At 32.8% G+C, this 18,214-nt stretch overlaps 3 protein-coding genes and 1 non-coding gene across 8 annotated transcripts; 3 read left to right on the forward strand and 1 right to left on the reverse strand.

Moving 5' to 3' along the window:
- The first annotated feature begins 541 nt into the window (after positions 1–541).
- LOC127240125 (uncharacterized) lies at positions 542–4,026 on the forward strand. Of its 4 annotated transcripts, XM_051258604.1 has the most exons (5): positions 542–723; positions 2,053–2,233; positions 2,322–2,633; positions 3,361–3,447; positions 3,733–4,026. In XM_051258604.1, the coding sequence occupies exons 2-4, from the start codon at positions 2,170–2,172 to the stop codon at positions 3,438–3,440; spliced, it is 456 nt and encodes a 151-aa protein (XP_051114561.1). In that variant the 5' UTR covers positions 542–723; positions 2,053–2,169; the 3' UTR covers positions 3,441–3,447; positions 3,733–4,026. The 4 variants fall into 4 exon arrangements, with proteins under 4 accessions (XP_051114561.1, XP_051114559.1, XP_051114560.1 ...); XM_051258602.1 differs by having other exon boundaries at positions 547–723; positions 3,361–4,018; XM_051258603.1 differs by having other exon boundaries at positions 547–723; positions 2,143–2,233; positions 3,361–4,018.
- A 2,094-nt stretch (positions 4,027–6,120) lies between these two features.
- On the forward strand, positions 6,121–11,011 carry LOC127240444 (SNF1-related protein kinase catalytic subunit alpha KIN10-like). Its single transcript, XM_051259139.1, has 11 exons — positions 6,121–6,246; positions 7,065–7,255; positions 7,605–7,789; positions 7,877–8,059; positions 8,149–8,280; positions 8,876–9,061; positions 9,250–9,339; positions 9,448–9,531; positions 9,737–9,862; positions 10,069–10,305; positions 10,391–11,011. The coding sequence occupies exons 1-11, from the start codon at positions 6,236–6,238 to the stop codon at positions 10,502–10,504; spliced, it is 1,539 nt and encodes a 512-aa protein (XP_051115096.1). The 5' UTR covers positions 6,121–6,235; the 3' UTR covers positions 10,505–11,011.
- A 709-nt stretch (positions 11,012–11,720) lies between these two features.
- Positions 11,721–11,793, forward strand: TRNAA-UGC (transfer RNA alanine (anticodon UGC)). The gene has a single exon. It is a non-coding gene; the product is annotated as a tRNA-Ala (tRNA).
- A 1,112-nt stretch (positions 11,794–12,905) lies between these two features.
- On the reverse strand, positions 12,906–17,032 carry LOC127240715 (pectinesterase 31). Of its 2 annotated transcripts, XM_051259534.1 has the most exons (7): positions 16,884–17,032; positions 16,670–16,754; positions 14,963–15,414; positions 14,746–14,823; positions 13,975–14,162; positions 13,475–13,648; positions 12,906–13,229 (listed from the first exon to the last, which is right to left on the reverse strand). In XM_051259534.1, exons 3-7 carry the CDS (start codon positions 15,314–15,316, stop codon positions 13,061–13,063), a joined length of 963 nt encoding a protein of 320 aa, XP_051115491.1. In that variant the 5' UTR covers positions 15,317–15,414; positions 16,670–16,754; positions 16,884–17,032; the 3' UTR covers positions 12,906–13,060. The 2 variants fall into 2 exon arrangements, with proteins under 2 accessions (XP_051115491.1, XP_051115492.1); XM_051259535.1 differs by lacking the exons at positions 16,670–16,754; positions 16,884–17,032 and having other exon boundaries at positions 14,963–15,447.
- Positions 17,033–18,214: the final 1,182 nt, after the last annotated feature.

Consider the following 18,214-nt stretch of genomic DNA (forward strand, 5'->3'; position numbering starts at 1 on the left):
CCGGGATTTCAATTCGTACATGGGATGTGGATTGACTCTGGAGTTGAGATCCATGGAGGTCTTATTAAAAAAAATGATAAATTATATAATATTCCCTCCTATTTGAATAAAAATGTACAAAATATTTATGTTTTATTTATTGCGTGAAACTTTTATATTAGTATAAAGTTTGCACGAAAAGATTAATTAATTATTTATTTATTTATATTATTAAAAAAATTATTTAAAATATTTTTTATTTTTTATTTGTATAAAATCACAGACTGTCGTGCGAAATTTATATTAATACAAGGATTTCACGCAATAAATAAAATACATATATTTACAAAAACTCAAGGGTGTTATATAATTTATAAAAAAAAAAAGAAAAATATATATATATATATATACTTTGTTGGAGAAGACAAAGGAAAAATCAGAGAGTGACAAAACGGGGAAAGCATATGAAATTGTGGGACCAAAAGCAGAGCCGTCACTGTGACTATAATAAAATAAAGTAGGCCCAATCAATAGCCCATTAAGGCCCAGTAAGTTTCCACATATCTAGATCGGTTTATTCCGCTCAGAAGTTCTTTGAGCGAAGCTTAGTATCGTCGCCTATCTTTAACGATCATTCGTTCGTCCCGACTGGGATCTTCTCTCTTCGGAGATTGAGCGAATAATTCCATTTGTGTGCTGACGCTTTCCTGCGAGCTGACGTCTTGCAGCAATTGCTAATTTCAGGTTGGTTTTTTATTTGCTGGCTAAATTTCGCTGCATCTAATGATTCTAGAGGTTTTTGGTAAATTTGACGCTCATGCTCGCTGGAAAATGCTGATAAATTTCATGATAAATTATTGGAACTGGATTTTTTTGTTTGGTATGATGTTTAGAGGCTAGTGTCGAACCTGTGGTGGATGGATCATCTTTATATGTTATTTTAGGTGGTCCGAAGTTTAAAGCTTTTCTGTGTATGCGTGCGTAAATGGATCGGTTATACGGGGAGAATGTGGGGAATGGCGGCTAAATGATGACTCGGGAATTTGATTGTGAATGCTAATTGATATTGAATTATGCAGTTTCGTTAACGAAAAAATGTTTTCACGGAGCATGTTTAATCGAGTGAATGGAAACTTTCATTCCTTGGTAATTCAAAATTAGGTTAGATTCGTCCTGAAAATTGTACTTTCTTTATTTTCAGTAAATAAAATTGTATGTATCATTATGGAAAGCAAGAAAAACAGGTATTAGCTCTTGGAGTTGATGTAATTCACGTGGATAAAGTATTTTCAGATTTTTTTTTATTTTTTTATTTTTTTCCTTTCTGTTATATAAATTAAATTTGTATTATGAAAATCATCGATTTTGTTTCATCTTCCATAGTTTGTGATAAGTATTAGTATTGGCAACAGCCTATGTAATTGATGTTGTTCATGTGAAAAGAATATTTCAATTTGTTCTTTCTTGCATTGTTACATTTTAATAAGCAAATTTCTCTTTTGGATTTGTTCAATCATCCAAAGTTTGCCAAAATTGGTTGCTGTATAGATTATTGGATATAGTGTGTTGTTGGTTCAAGTTTTGTATTATCTATGAAAAGTTTAGATTTAAACATGCTTATAGAGTTTTGTAATGCGGCCTGCTTCTCACCTTACATCTTCCTGTGATGAATCAGTTCTCCTATCATGAGGTGTACAATGGGGGCGTAATTATTATGGAGTAGTATAAAATGTGATAAACACATGAGGAATTGAGGATTGAATAGTCCCTAGTATCATCACCTTATGTAAACAAGGCCTCAAATGATTAATATTAGCTGGTGCGGTTAATACATGGATCACAGTGCTCGTAATCCCTTCGCAACTCCATGCTCGTACTTTATGAAAACTACGTATGTTTCCAAGCATAATACACCATTATATAGTTTTTCTATGTAGTTTATCCAGTTTATAATAGGCTAGGAATGGAAATTTGATCATGCATCAATACTAACGGATCATATGCTGATTTGGATGTGACTCATGATTATTTTATTCTCCTATTGAAGTCTGACCCAGCGATTTAATTTCTAAGGAGTTTATTAGAAGAGAATTTCAACATACGAAAATATTTTGCTTGATTCAAGCTGGAGTTGTGGTTGGTGAGAATGATGGTTATGTACAGTCTTGTAGAAAATGAATGCATTGATACATGCAAGAACTAGCAGCTGTTACTTTCTCCTTACAACTGTGTTCAGAGAAATGTTGCATGAAAGGTGTTGTCGATCTGTTCTGAAGTTGTTTTTCTTTTTCATTACTTATCCTTATTTTAATAACTGCTCTGTTTTGAATCAAAATGTGTAGGTTCTATTCCAGCAAGAAATTTCCGACCTGTATTGAACCGTATGGCATCTAGACGAAATATCCGTTACAGCCATCTACCTGTTGATGAAAACGACGACTATGGTGACCAGAATAGACACGATCCCAGATTTGATTATTCACCCAGAACCTACAACAGAATTCCTTGGAAATCAATATTTCTAGCACTGTTTCTGCTCCTCCTCGGATGCCTTCTTCTCTTGCTTTCCATTTTCATCTTCACTGGCCACATGCAAGGGGAGCTCTCTCAAGCATACAGCCTATTGGGACTCGGATTTCTTGCTTTCATGCCAGGTAATATCTCTGCGGTTCTCATTTAAATAAAGTGATTCTATTTTGGGATGTGGATATGAATCCTCGGTATAAATTAAGATTAACTTATATGATGCTCAATTAGTTGTATAAAATAATTTTTTGTTTACATGAGTATTGGAGTTTGTTTGTTTAGTGAAATAATTTGAAGAAAATTTTTTGTATGTGATGTTTAGGTAATTGACGAATTGTGTAAGCGATATAACAATAATAAATGTGTGTGTAATGTATTATTTTTTGGGGAAATATGTTTTTTGGAAATTATGTTTTTTTGTAGAAAGAACACTCCCTTGGTTTCTTGTTATTATGCTTACTTCATCATTCATATATACTGATTTTCCTTGAGCTTCGAAGTCCTTTCATTCCAACCCGGACGTAGAATACATTGGCGATCTGTTGTGTTTGGAAGTATTTTCCAGTGTTTTTGATAGTATAATGATATCGAACCAAATATACATTCGATCTAATACAAAATATTTTTGTACGAATATATTATGCGACTGGGTAAATATTTATCATTCATTTCAAGTGTATGGGTTACAGAATTTTGTGATATTATGAATGTGACCATCGAATTAGTTTTCTGAAATGTTGTTGTATTGTACAATTTCACGAGTTTTCTGAAAATTCCCTCGTTGTTTCATTTTTCTAAGAATTTACGTCCGAGCATTCCATTGTTTTTAAATCTACTCTCTTGATATCATCACAGGCTTCTATGAAACGCGGATCGCCTACTATTCTTGGCGGGGTACCGAAGGATACAACTTTGCTTCAATTCCCGACTACTGAAATCTACGTATGTTTCAACATTGCTATTTAGTTTTAGTTTAGTTCCTTCTTTGTTCCTCGGGCTCTCATCCTTAGCAGCGGCAAGTTATTCAATCAAATCGAACCAAGTATTTTTGTACATTCCAAAAGCAGAAGCATCATTTGAAATCTGAGTGTCATGTCTTTCGATCGGCCATGGAGACTATTGGAGAGTATAAAAGCTTATTTTTTTGTCATATATCATGAGGTTGATTGTGTTGTACTAAGTTTTTATGTGAATTTTGAGAATCCGCAATTGTTATTTTTTTTTTAGATGTTTACAAGAGAAGAGGATATCGACGGATTTTGGACTCAAATTTATTTCCTTCCATATATATAGTGGGTTTTTTTTTTTTTGGATGAAGTGGGAATCCGCATTCGCTATCCGAAAGTGTGCACTGGATAAACTCCCGGTCGAACCTAATATCCTGTAAACCAGGCCCGACGGAAAAGTCACGTTAAACGAACCATGTGTAAACTATGTTGTCTTTTTCACAGTGGTTGATGTGTATACAATTTGATTGATGGAATTCAAAATTTCCATGTTCTATATGCTTTTTCAAAGAGTTAATATTAACATGTTGTAATTGATGCCTTCTTTATGTATATTTGTATATATATATACATAGTTATTGTCGAAATTTAAAAAAAATATATAGAGAATATGTAATTTATTAATGTGCAAAATATTCTCTTATATATTTTTATACTACAACATTTGTATATTCTATAATAATTATGTTATTTTTTATAGTAAGTAAATTTTATTTACTCATAATTTTATTATTTTTATTTTAATAAAATGCTTTTTTTTTTTTGGGGTCTATCATATATAATTTTTTCTTTCCTTTTAAGTGATTATACCATTTATAATTTTTTTAAATATTAATAAAATTATCTAGTTAATTTTAATTTATAATTCGATACACTTGTTAATTATTTACTAATTATATTTAAAAAGATCTCTTATCTATACAGTAACGTGGACACTTTTAATAGAACGGAAACTAAATACTCTCTCCACTTTTAAATTTTAAATTTTATAATTTTTTTAATTTTAATTAAATTATTTATTTATCTCAATCTATAATTATTTATTTATCTCAGTCTATAATTATTTTTACTAATACATTTTTTTATTGCTTGCTAATTATACTTTACCTAGATTTCCGTGTCTACGCTAATACACCCATGTTATATGGGACGGAGGGAGTAATAATTTATTTTAAACAATCGTCTTCTATTTATCTTACTATTCTATTATTAATTATTTAATAATTTTTTATAATACCTCTATTTTATTTTGTTTACGTACCCATTTTTACATTCAAATACTGATACAGCCAATTTGGCATAATTCCAACTAGAGAAAGTATTATTTATTTCTCTCTCTATTAATTAATACCTAAGAATAGTTTTAGAAATTTGAATTAATTTGTTAATACTAAATAATTAAGTAGAAAATATGTTATAATACAAGTAGATGTTGGAATTAATACTTACAAAAAAAAAAATGTAGATATATAGAGTATAAAATTAATATTAAAAACATAAAAAAAATGTAAAACAATTCATATAATTAACATACTATACTATGACAAAATTACATATTTTTAAACGTTGTTCTTTTTTTTTTTTTTTTTTTCATAAAACATTATATTCAAATCAAAAGTTAAAATAAAATCCCATTAAGAAAGATTGATTATTATTAAAAAAAATTTAAAATTTGAATTATAAATATTTTTTAAAAATAAATTTTACTATTACTCATTTAATTTCATAAATTGATATTTTATCTACTTCTTAAATAACAGTACTTTAGCATCGTGCTAACACATTAATTAATGAAAAGAGCACGAGCATGTAACATGGTCGGACAATCATATACGCGTGACGAGCACAAGCATCACATGATGTGGCACGTCCGGACAATTTATAATTTATAGTAGATAATAGAACATAAATAAGATAAAAATTTTATATATTAAATAATATCATATAAGTATAACATTCATGAATACAAAACCCAACTTATGTAAGTCACCTTTTACAAAAATGAAATTGTTCAAGCTACAAATATTTGTGAATTTTATAAAACTTTATAAAATACTACAACAATTACTTTGCACACAAATTATCTCATTCTTGACAATTATTATTTTTAGATTATAACTAATTTGATGATTTTACAAATCAATATTCATGCCAATTTTGATATTATTCATCCATGATAATTTTTCTAAAATAAATATCATATTGTATACATATTTTTATAAAATATTACATCAAATATTTATTTTTTATTATTTTTAAAAATTTTCAAAAATTAAATTATTATTAAAAATATTAAAAAAATACAGAATACATATATTAAAAAAAAAGAAAAACATAAAAAAAATACTATTTTCTATAATGATTTTATAATTATATATATCTAAATTTATAAAAAAAACTATAAACACACTCAAATTAAATGCAAAAAGTAATTAATAATAATAGTATTAATTAAAAATAAATAAATAAATAAATAAATAAAGAAGAAGGTCTTAACTCCGGCGAAAGGCGATTGGAGGAGGCAATCGATTCTGGTACACGTCACCGCACCGAATCAAATCTCCTCTCTCAGCGCCTAAATAAAAAGGCTTCTAATAATTTATTTATTTTATTTATTTATTTTTCATTTTCATTATTCTAAATATTGTCTGCAACGCCTCTTCCGCAATAATTGGATTCTCCCCCGCCCCGCTCTCCTCTCGCTCGCTCTGCTGCGTCGTCGTATGATTTCTCTGTGAGTCTGCTTTCGCCCTCCCCGCCCCGCCCCTCGATTTTGCTGCCCTTTGTTCCTCGGGATTATCGTCTGCGCATTTTGATTTTGTGTTTAATTGCCTCGAGTTGTTTTCGGCGTGTTGTGTTGTTGTTTTCTATGTGGAAGTTTCAGATCTGTGCGGGCGGGGAGTGGGTTTACGTGTTTAGGCGTTTGAGATTTGGAGGGGATTTTGTTTTTCTGGTTCAATTGTGGAGTTTCGAGCTTTAGGGCATGGAGGGATTGGCGGTTTGTCTTATGTAGGATGGATTTTGAGGAATTCGGTGGAGGTTGATGCTTGTTGTTGGATTTTGGTTTTCGAGCTGAGATTAGCTGTTTGGTACTTGATTTGCATTGTGAAATGGATTTTTGTGGAAGGATTTTGTTATCGGAGTTTGGGATTTTGGATGGGGGAAATGTTTGAGACTTGGCTAAGATTTTTGTTGCCTTTGAGATTAGAATGATTTTAGCTGTTAATTGATTGATTAATTTTTTTTTTGGAATTTTATGATATTATCAATCTGTAAGAGGCTTGAAACTATGTGTTTCCCTATCTATCATAGCTGCACGGCGACGCCATTAAATTCATGTGTTAGCAATCTCGAGGCTTGATTTGGTATATTTATGGTTTTGAATGAAACAGGTGTGATCTTTGTCGGACCCAAAATTAGGTCCCATTAAATGTTTCTGCAGAGATGATGATGCATTAATGATGTGCTTGACTTGTTTAAACGATAATGCCACGTGCTTGTTTCGACAAATGTACATTTAATTTCCGGTTTTTATATCTGTATATGATGTAGGAATATGGATGGGGCAATCCAAGAGGGTAGTAGTGTGGATTCATTCTTGCGGAACTATAAGCTTGGCAAGACACTGGGAATTGGATCGTTTGGTAAAGTTAAAATTGCAGAACATGCATTGACAGGCCACAAGGTTGCTGTCAAGATCCTTAACCGCAAGAAAATAAAGAACATGGATATGGAAGAGAAAGGTGAGTCGATCCGCCAAGCAACCTTTTTTAGTTTTATTCACACCCCTTTCCTTCAATCCCTCTATAAGGACAATAAATAACATTGCTTTCCATTCCCTGTAGAAAAAAATAACAAGCTACCTGAGTTGTATAAACTATATGCTTTTTAAAGATTTATGGTTATGTTCCTGAATAATGGATATGGCCCAACAGTATACATTGAAGCAGGATGCTGTGTATGCCGAATTCATTGTGATGCTATTTGTTTTACGTTTATTTTCATTGCTTTAGTTCAGCATTGCAGAAGTAAATTATCTCAAATTATTTTGAGCTATTTTGCACTCATCTAAGAGTGATGATTTTTTGGCAGTAAGAAGGGAAATCAAAATTCTCAGATTGTTTATGCATCCGCATATTATTCGTCTCTATGAAGTTGTCGAGACGCAGTCTGATATTTATGTGGTGATGGAATATGTGAAGTCTGGTGAGTTGTTTGACTATATTGTGGAGAAGGGCAGGCTGCATGAGGAAGAGGCCCGCAACTTCTTTCAGCAGGTAGGGTGCTTTCTTGCATGGTTTTTCTCATAGAATTCCATTTACTCGAGTCTTATACTTAGTTTAACTGTGTTTGGGTGATTGTAGATTATATCTGGAGTGGAGTACTGCCACAGAAATATGGTGGTTCATAGAGATCTGAAGCCTGAAAACCTGCTGTTGGATTCAAAGTGCAATGTGAAGATTGCTGATTTTGGTTTGAGCAATATTATGCGTGACGGTCATTTCCTGAAGACAAGCTGTGGAAGTCCCAACTATGCTGCTCCAGAGGTATTTAGAGCGATTGAAGAAATTTCTACCCTTTTAAATGTAAAATCAGGATGCCAAAACCTTTTATTTTATATGCATCTCTTCAATAGGTTATATCTGGGAAACTATATGCTGGCCCTGAAGTCGACGTGTGGAGCTGTGGTGTTATTCTCTATGCACTCCTTTGTGGCACCCTTCCATTTGATGATGAGAACATTCCTAACCTTTTCAAAAAGATTAAGGTATTCATATTCTTTCTGTGCAACAAATTTTCTGTCTTTTGTAGCTTCTACTCTTAGGCTTATGATGTTAATAATCTAGAGAATTAATTTAGGTTACTGAATCTTAGTTGCTGTCACATATGGGTCCCTTGTTTTTCTTTGGTGTGTGTAAATTAGCTTTTTTACTGCTCCTGCGAAGCATGAAGTAGATCACAATGAGGTGAAATCATGTGGTAGGGTGACTTAGTTTTTACGATAATGATTGTGGTACAAGAGTTATATAAACATACTGGACTGTATTTGAGTTGAGATGAACAGCTATGTTTGAGCTCAAGTTATACTAGCTTTGAAATGCTAGCTTCGACTGTTTCCATTTGCTTGATTTTGTGTTGTGCTGTAGAAGTTATACACCTTTTATCTTATGTTAGTTCAGGATTGGCTCTTATTTTGTTCTGAAAGTTCCTTGCTTGCATGCATCTGAGCCAAACTCTGTTGATTTTTAGATTTGACTTCTTGAGTGTTTGGTTTATTCCTACTGAATTGTTTTGTGTCTATATCAACAACAAAAGTGTGTATTACTAAATTATTCCATCATTTTCTGTTTAATATATAATAGGGTGGAATTTATACACTTCCAAGCCATTTATCTGCTGGTGCTAGAGATCTCATTCCGAGGATGCTTATAGTTGATCCTATGAAGCGGATGACTATTCCTGAGATACGTGCTCATCCCTGGTTTCAAGCTCATCTCCCGCGCTATTTGGCTGTGCCACCACCGGATACAGCTCAACAGGCAAAAAAGGTATCTAAAATTTTCAGTGCCATGTGAAGACCCTTTTTCAAAAGTAATAAATGCTGTTCTTGGTTCTCGGATCATAAAAAAATAGCTGTAAATCTGAATGTATCTTATTGTTTACTACAGGATGTTCATTCTGGATTTTTTTATTTCTTTTGGTGATCTTAAATTTTATTTATGCTGTTCAATTTCAGATTGATGAAGAGATTCTCCAAGAAGTTGTTAAGATGGGTTTTGATCGGAATGGACTTGTCGATTCGCTGCGAAGCAGGGTTCAGAATGAGGTGAGTATTGTGTAGTTGTAGTTGTAGTTGATGACTCAAATGTTAAGTTAGTTTGTCATGAAGGTTTAATGTCACCGCTGATGTTTCCTAATCTGTTGTCACTCACAGGGGACTGTTACGTACTATTTGTTGCTAGACAACCGGTTCCGTGTTTCTAGTGGCTACCTTGGATCTGAATTTCAGGAGAACATGGTGCGTATACTTAATACTATTTTCGACTATTCATGATAAATAAATGTAGCTGTCTTCCTGCGTTATATTCATGAAGATGATGCTGTTACTATATATCCATTTGTTATCTCTAATTTTAGAGTTCTTTTTTCGTCATCCTCATGCTGATTTCACAGTATCTGAATTTTTAACATCTGAGTATTATATGTGGGATCTATCTCCATAGGAATATGGATACAATCGGATGAATCCTAATGAGACTATAGCATCTCCTGTTGGGCGGGCAATAGATTATCCACAATTTGGGGGGAGCAGGTATCCGGTTGATCGGAAATGGGCACTTGGACTCCAGGTTAATCGCCGTATCTTTTGCATTTCATTCTTACAAATGTGGAAAAGAGCCATTATTATTACTTCACCAAGAATATTAGCCCAACAATGATTTATTTTGCCTATAGAAATCGTAATAAATTTGTTATTGTTTCCTACTGGCCCCAGCAGCATCTTTTGTTGACAATTATTCATGTATCTATCTGTTTTGCTTATTAATATTTGCAGTCGCGAGCCCATCCTCGAGAGATAATGACAGAAGTTCTGAAAGCGTTGCAAGAACTGAACGTTTACTGGAAAAAGATCGGGCAGTACAACATGAAATGCAGATGGGTCCCGGGCAGCCCAGGGCGTAGAGAAGGCATGCTGGATGCTGGCAACTATTTTGGAGATGAGTCTGCGATAGCCATTGTGGAGAACGACAGCAACTCCAGGCCACAGAACGTGATCAAATTCGAAGTGCAGGTAAAAAAGATGGTCATCTTCACTCCTTCAATAATATTATTATAAAAATGGAAATTGATGTGTGTGATGGATGTTGTGATGCCAGCTATACAAAACCCGGGAAGACAAGTATCTGCTGGATCTGCAGCGGGTGCAGGGGCCGCAGTTCCTGTTTCTTGACCTGTGCGCGGCATTCCTTGCGCAGCTTCGCGTCCTCTGAAGAGGGAGGGAGCATCGAAAGTTGATGATGCTATGCTATGCTATGGTGTATATATCATTGTTACCAGCTCGGCTGAGCCTCCGTCATCATCATTGTTGTCGCCGGAGTCCAAATCCTGATCTGAGATCAATGTAGTAGGATGGATCATCTCATGTCAAACCAAACCAAACCCAGTTAGGCTAGATGTCTTTGATTGATGTCGGCTTTTTCGGGGGTTTTAGACCATCTCTTTTTTTTTTTTTTTTTTTTGGCCTTTATTCTTCTTCTTCTAATTTGGCATAATCATAATTTATGCGTCAGGAATTGAGTAGTGAGTGAGTGAGTGAGGGTGTTCGTTCATTCAAGTTCAACTCTTCAAATTCTGATACTTAACCACAGTTAAGGATGGATGATATTATTCACTGAACAACTCTCTCTCTCTCTCTCTCTCTCTGGTTTGTCTTTGTTAAGGGCTGGTTTGGTACGGGATACCGAAACTTATATAGTATATTGCTTAACGTATTAAAATTTTCAGTATGGTAATTTATCATACCGTTGTCGAACTGAGAAATTGGTATACCAAAAGTTCAGTATATCGCATGAACTGAGAAATCGCTATACCAAAAGTTTGGTATATCGAAAATTCGGTATGATTTATATTTTATACTGTACCGATTATTTGGTATGAACTATTTGTAAGTTATCGGGTATATATTGATTTATACCAAGATATCAACGGTATTAATTTATACTGTATTGTACCGAAATATCGAAATTTTAACGGTATCGATATATATTGTATTATACCGAAATATTGCAATTTAGACAGTATTGACATATATACTGTATTATACCGTATTATACCAAAATTTAAACGATCTTGGTATGAATTAAAAACAGTAAGTGAATGACATACACAACATTTAAAATATGCAAGTAAAATCACTTTTGAAGTAGGCTAAAAAATTTTATTTATATAAATTGTATATTAAATTTTGTACCTGTGAAACAATTCTATATCAAAAATATTGAAATATAAAAAATAATTCGATACGTTGATTTTTTCGGTATATATAAAAAAAATAAAAAATAGATACTTTTTCCAGTACAGAAATTTACAATATACCGAAAATTCGGTATTGCCGATATATTTTGGGTATTTTCTCATTCTTCCCTCAGTGAACGAGAGAATCATCTAAATATTGAAATAAAATAATTACTATATTAAAAAATATTAGGGGATGTAGCTCAAATGGTAGAGCGCTCGCTTTGCATGCGAGAGGCACGGGGTTCGATCTCCCGCATTTCCATTTTTTTCCCATATTTTGGACCGTTTAAACCATTAAAATTGGGCCGGGTAGGGCCGGGTTGTTGGTAATCTATCTTATCTGCTTTGGCCTCTGACGGTTAAGAATTTACACACATTAATTTCTACATGTATATTTCTTTATTTATTTCGAAATTAATTAAACTTACCACTCAACTAAAACATCATCAATACAAATAAGATTTTAAACGAAATAACACAAATGGGACGGCATTTTATTTTGCTTTACACTCAATCCAATTATCAAAAAAACAAAAAAAAAAAAGTCATGTCTAAGACCATTCTACAATAACTCATTTTCTATATTTATTTTTACAAGGTTAAAGATGAAATAAAATGGATAGAATATAAATATAATTTGTAATTAAAAATAAATACAAAACAAAAAATAGCACCTATCTGATGAGAGGGCGGACTGCTGTAACGTAACACCTCTCATATAGTGTGAAATCTATACATTCTAAATTTGAGCCTAAATTAGATCTAAGCTATGTTTATTGAATATATAATTAAAATAAATTTTATTTTGTAAAATTATATTTTTCGTTAATATTATTCTTAAAATAAATTTAGTTTACAATTTTATTTATTTTTTTAAAATTTATATATCAAAACCCTAAAAAAAATCGAAACACATTTGAGACAACTTAACAAATATACATACGAACAAAGGATGGTAGATATAGATAGAGATAAAATTGAAATTGAAAAATAAAAATGTCTCAATTTCTCTTATTCAATTGACACAAAGAATTCAAGGATTGGAAAATAAACTATTTTCTATTCTTTAGTTTTATTTCTATCATATACGCAGAGAAATAGAAAAAAATAAAATTACGAGCGTATTGTGTTTATATATTTATTTATTTTACGATTGAATTTCTATTTATTTTTTTTACTATTATTTAGTTTTTATAATTTTTATATTATTCAATTCTTGTAAAATATCATATCTAAATTATTATAAAAATACATTATCAAACTAAAAATATAATTAAAAATTACAATAATATTTATCTTATCTAATTTATCATTTTTTGAATCATCAACTAGCAATATAATTATATTCTATGGTATCATTTATTAACATAGACAGACATGAATGAGATCAATTCGTAAGTAGTTCACAATATACATACATAAAAAAGAAAAACTAATAATCATATTCCAACAGTTCCTTATTTCATGACAATCGACATAACTGCAACTGATCCAACAGTAATACATATGAATATGAGTATGATGCATAGTTACGACATAGCCGAGTAGGGTACCCGTATCGCCATCATCTGAGCCAGCCATGGCCGTTGTTGATCCGGGTCGACAAAGCAGTGTGTGATGAAATCTTGAGCTTCTTCATCCACCAGCTCTCTCGCCCATGTCTCGCGTTTTGATGAGCAACTACCCGGCCCAAAGCACCTTCATACATTCATACATATATATATATCGAATATAATGAATGAATTGCATCAAGATATTAACTACCTCCGCCCAAATTCACTTAACTTTGATAACATAAAATGAGTTCAAATCTTCTTGTCCTACTTTTTATGCTTTTTGCTCATTTTCGTCATAAATGGAACAATCCTAAGCCAAACAAGTTTTTTTTGTAAAAGCAAGCACAATCATATTATTAAGGCGAACAAGTTTAAAAAAAAACTTACTTGAACTCGTAAAAGCAAGCGGTTCTTTCATTTTCAGGCTTTCCCCAGTTATGCCAACCCACTTGTCGAACGCATTTATCCATGAATGTGTAGGCAAAGACCACTCTCCCAAAAGGCCCCCATGGGCGTCCAAGATACGTATATTGAGCATCTCCATTACCAGAGATTACACATCTGCATCGAATTACTACATAAGTCCCACATCATGTCTTTGGGAGAAATTTCAAGACCAATTACATCGCAACACTGTTGCTAATTATACGGCAGAAGCTATAGTTAATGTAACTGCATTGATGGAAAAACACCAAGAAAAAGAATCTCCGCAAGCCCAAATAATAGCGATAACTCAAGTAACATAAGCATGATATTCCACAGAAAAAGGGCTACAGTGTGAGGGACAAATCCCAATCATGTCAGTCAAAGGCCTCCCTGGTATCAAGGGACAGACAGAAGATTCGATACATACTTAATGTTTGCTCAAAAGGCGAAGGAAGACAGACCTCAAGAACACGTATCCAGTTGTCTCTTGGGAAGATTTTCTGCTTTGAGCAGTTATGAATCCGCCCGATTTGCAGTGAATATGACAATGCTCCAACAGAGCTGTGCTGTTGCCAAAAATGAAATCCACACTTCCTTCTATGTAGCAGTCCCGTAGATATTGCTTCCCATAGTGCAAATACAATGTATCCTGCATAAACCATTAATTAAAAGAGTCCTATAAATTACAAATTCTGGACGAAGAAAGGAAGCGTTGGTTCACCTAACAGAACTCATAGTTACAGGAATGCCTCAAATGGCATACATCAACTCAATAACAATAGCATTTGTAGATATAGTTTCAAGCTGTAACAACGTTCCTATAAACCGCCTGCCATATTTTCTAAATGTCATTTGTTATCCCCAATTTAAGCAAAAATCCATCTTTCTCACAAAAACTATCAAAGTTCTAGAAAGCATAAACCAAAGCAAATAGCTTTTATTTATTTATTTTTTTAAGAAACTGTTCTCAATCCTTGTCACGAAAATCGGCATTTTCTGCTAACATTATTCAACAGTCTGTCTATACACCCTTCTAAAATCTGTTAGTTGCAGATGATCGCAACACAGGATCAACAAGAATAACAGTAGGGAGGGGGCAATTCAATAGGAAAATCATGATTCCCCAAAAAACCTATAGTTGTCATCACATCCACCATTATTGGAGCTTGCAATTAACTGAAAAAACCTCAAAACGCTAACTAGCACAATTTATTTATTTCAATGATCTATACCTGCCATCCAAGAAATCTGCAGTTGTAGAATGCACATCGATCAGCGGTCACTCTAAGCGCCACGGCCTGGCCTGAACCCTACATACATAGATAACGTAATTTTCATATGGCAGTGAAATTACCACTCGAAACTTCAAAAATGGCATTAGATAATTACTTAACGTAACCCCGTAGAATCTGACTGACTGAATTTATAAGCGTGAAGTGATATCGGCACCTGCGGAGCAGAATTTTCAAAGGTGATGTTCTCGGCGAGGAAATCTTCCCCCTCAACAATGACAGTTCCGCACCCGAAGGTTCCTGTCCCGATCACTCGCGCCGACTGGTGGTGCTCGATTGTGGTCGCGGTGTTGTTCCACGTCAGCACCGTGACCTCCGGCATGATTCCGGCAAACGTGATGAGATTTTTTGTCTTCGGAACGTAAAGCGGCTGCTGATAAACCCCCGGCGATATACGAATCACAGTCCGACGCGTGTTACCGAGCGGTACCGCGTCTATGGCTTCCTGCACCGTCCGGTAATCGCCGCTACCGTCCTGAGACACCGTGAGGATTATTGCGGTTGTGGCCATTTCACGCCGGCGGCGACGCTAGATAGGGTTTTGCTCGGAGAATGAGATTTTGCAGTTCCCAATGGCGACGGCAGATGAAAACGGAGATCTGTGACGCACTAATCAATGACGGTCTGTCACTTTAGTAAACCTCAGAATAAATGCTCATATAAATATTCTTTTCTTGCTACCAAAATTTGAAATTATTGATAATTTTTTCCCTGTTGCCAAAATTTTTGGGCTATGAAATTAAATTTAATTATAATTACCATAATTTGTTTGGATCTTGCACTTGGAATTTTTTATTGAAATAATATTTGACTAAGTTAAATAATATTCTATTGTATTTAACTAAAGAACTTTTTTTTATTAATATAAAATTAACACAAAACATTCTATTTACCCAAAGCTAATATTAATATTTGATTTTAAATAAAGATTTTAATTCCAATAAAATATTTAATAAATAAATATATAAATAATTGATAAATAATATATTTTTATAATTTTTTGTAAAAATTAGATAATTTATTTTAAAAACCTATAAAATAAAAAATTATTTATTTATTTTATTTAAAATATTTTATATATTTATTTGTATAAAATTTTATTATCCTATTCATATTTATAATCAAATATCACTATTGAGACGAAAATAATGTTTTGTACAAATTTTATATTAATACAAAATAATTTCACATAATAAATAAAATAAATGATGTTTTATACATTTTTACTGAAACAAGAGAGTGATATATAATTTATCCATAATATTTTTTATGTACTAATATTTTCTAAAAAGATACAGTAATATATTTTGTACAAAATACATAATAGTTTTTTAATTTGTAATGCTAAGAAAACATTAATTGTATAGTAATAGTCTCTCCGTAAATTTACAAGGGTTACATTTACTTTTGGCGCCAAATAATAGTATTTTAATTATAGTAAGTAGTTAAAAGTAGTGTAATGACACGGATGGAGTATTAAACTACTTACTCTTGTTTAGATCTATTTTGAGTGATCTTTATCTAATAAAATTTTAATTAATTTTATTTCTAAAATACTCTTCTATCATAAAAAATGTTTATTAAGGGTGTATTTGTTTGGGGATTGGATTTTAAATATAATATTCATTCTATTTTTTTTCCCTAAAAATATTTAATCAAACATCTATTTTTCATTTTTCCATATTATACAAAAAATTAATTTCACATTCAAAACATCTTAGTAACACCTATTTTCATCAATGACTATTCAAATTCAAAATTTTTACTATTTAAATCACAACTCAAAATCCAATCCCCAAACAAACACTCCCTTAGATTGACGTATATAATTTTAAAAATAATCTGAGTATGTATAAATTGTTACCTGCATTGTCCGTCATTGGCATTGCTACACAAGTTCTTCGTAGTTAAAATCAATGTCAAATTCAATGCAGCATCTGTTCCAGCTTCTGTACGAATAACCACACAACTCAAACAACTGAAACAATGGAGCATCCAATCCAACTCAGTAATATTATTACATAAATACATATACAAGTACAGAATTCAAGAGCAAGATGGAAGAACATTGTTCTTACCAGGAGGCGAGGCTGTAGGCTTTATCAACTCATAAATATCAACATTTTCGACAAACATTATTGATTCCTTCCCCGAGGAAGCTGGAATATTATGGAATCACTTCACATTGTTTCTTGCATACGAAGATGACCACAAAGATAGGTTAGCTCGACTGCAGACAACATAATAGCTAACCAACGCGTACCATGGCAAGACGAGCTTTCTGCTGTTACGGCAACTGACTTTCCAACAAACATGAAGGAATGTAGTGATTGCTGCAATGGCACTCTACAGTAAGCATCAAAAACAAACGTAAAAACCAGCTCACTTTTCCGAGCTGAAATAATTATAGTGCATTAAACAAAACAAGATTAGATTATATTCGCCAAAGAATATATTCGCAATCAACAAAACTATTACAGCAACGACAAAAAATGTGCGATCCAAGCAGCAAACTTCGCCAAAGAATATATCCGCAACCAACAAAAGCGTATGCCAGCCTTTCTCTATCGTATGTATAATCAAATTTCTCGTCGAAAGGATCCAATGATATATAACCACAATGGCACAATGAGCAGAAGCCCATTCAAAGCCACGTCGAAGTTAGCAATTCTAGTAAGACTAAATAAAGAAATCACATGAGTATTGGAATATACCCAAGAAGATCCTTTTGAACCCATCCAACTTCATAAAGGCTGATCTCCACTCACAACTAAACTATTACAATTCACAATTTTCTCGAGATCACCCAGTCAAAGAACTGCACCTGGCAAACCCTTTCCCCAGAGTCAGACAGCTATATAAATACCATCTTTCGGATCAGGTACCCTGCCTTCACAAGATGTATCACAAACATCTATCCTGGCGCTCTATCAATTTTTCAGGTGCAGTTTCCTACTGTTCGGAAAGTTCAACGGTTTCTACGTTAATAAGGAGAAGCAACTGGCAATCTCCAAGTCCAGATCAGTATATTATCTAAATTTTCTGTTCAAATTCACTACAAGACACAGCTTTTTAGTTTATATATTTTTTACATATCTATGTAAATGAGATCTGCATTACATGTAGGAATTAAATTGCATCCTCATGTTCATATTAGTTCTACGAAAACAAGAAACTCGGAGTTTTCTTTTTCCTTGCTATGTGCTTCATTCCTACCTTTTCAACTGAATTAAGAAATCAAATCCTTTGAAAATAAATCTGTTGATCAGATAGTTTCAAAGTTTTCAGTTACTCAGCACAAAGAATATTCATCAGATTTAGTTACTTCATAATATCTGTATAATCAGAAAATTATACTAAGAAACAAAGTGAAGCAAACAGAAATAGTAAAATGGCCGGACCTGGAAGA

The sequence above is a fragment of the Andrographis paniculata genome, unplaced genomic scaffold, assembly GCF_009805555.1.
Source record: "Andrographis paniculata isolate CXL003 unplaced genomic scaffold, ASM980555v1 Contig79END, whole genome shotgun sequence".
NCBI classification, from domain to species: Eukaryota; Viridiplantae; Streptophyta; class Magnoliopsida; order Lamiales; family Acanthaceae; genus Andrographis; species Andrographis paniculata.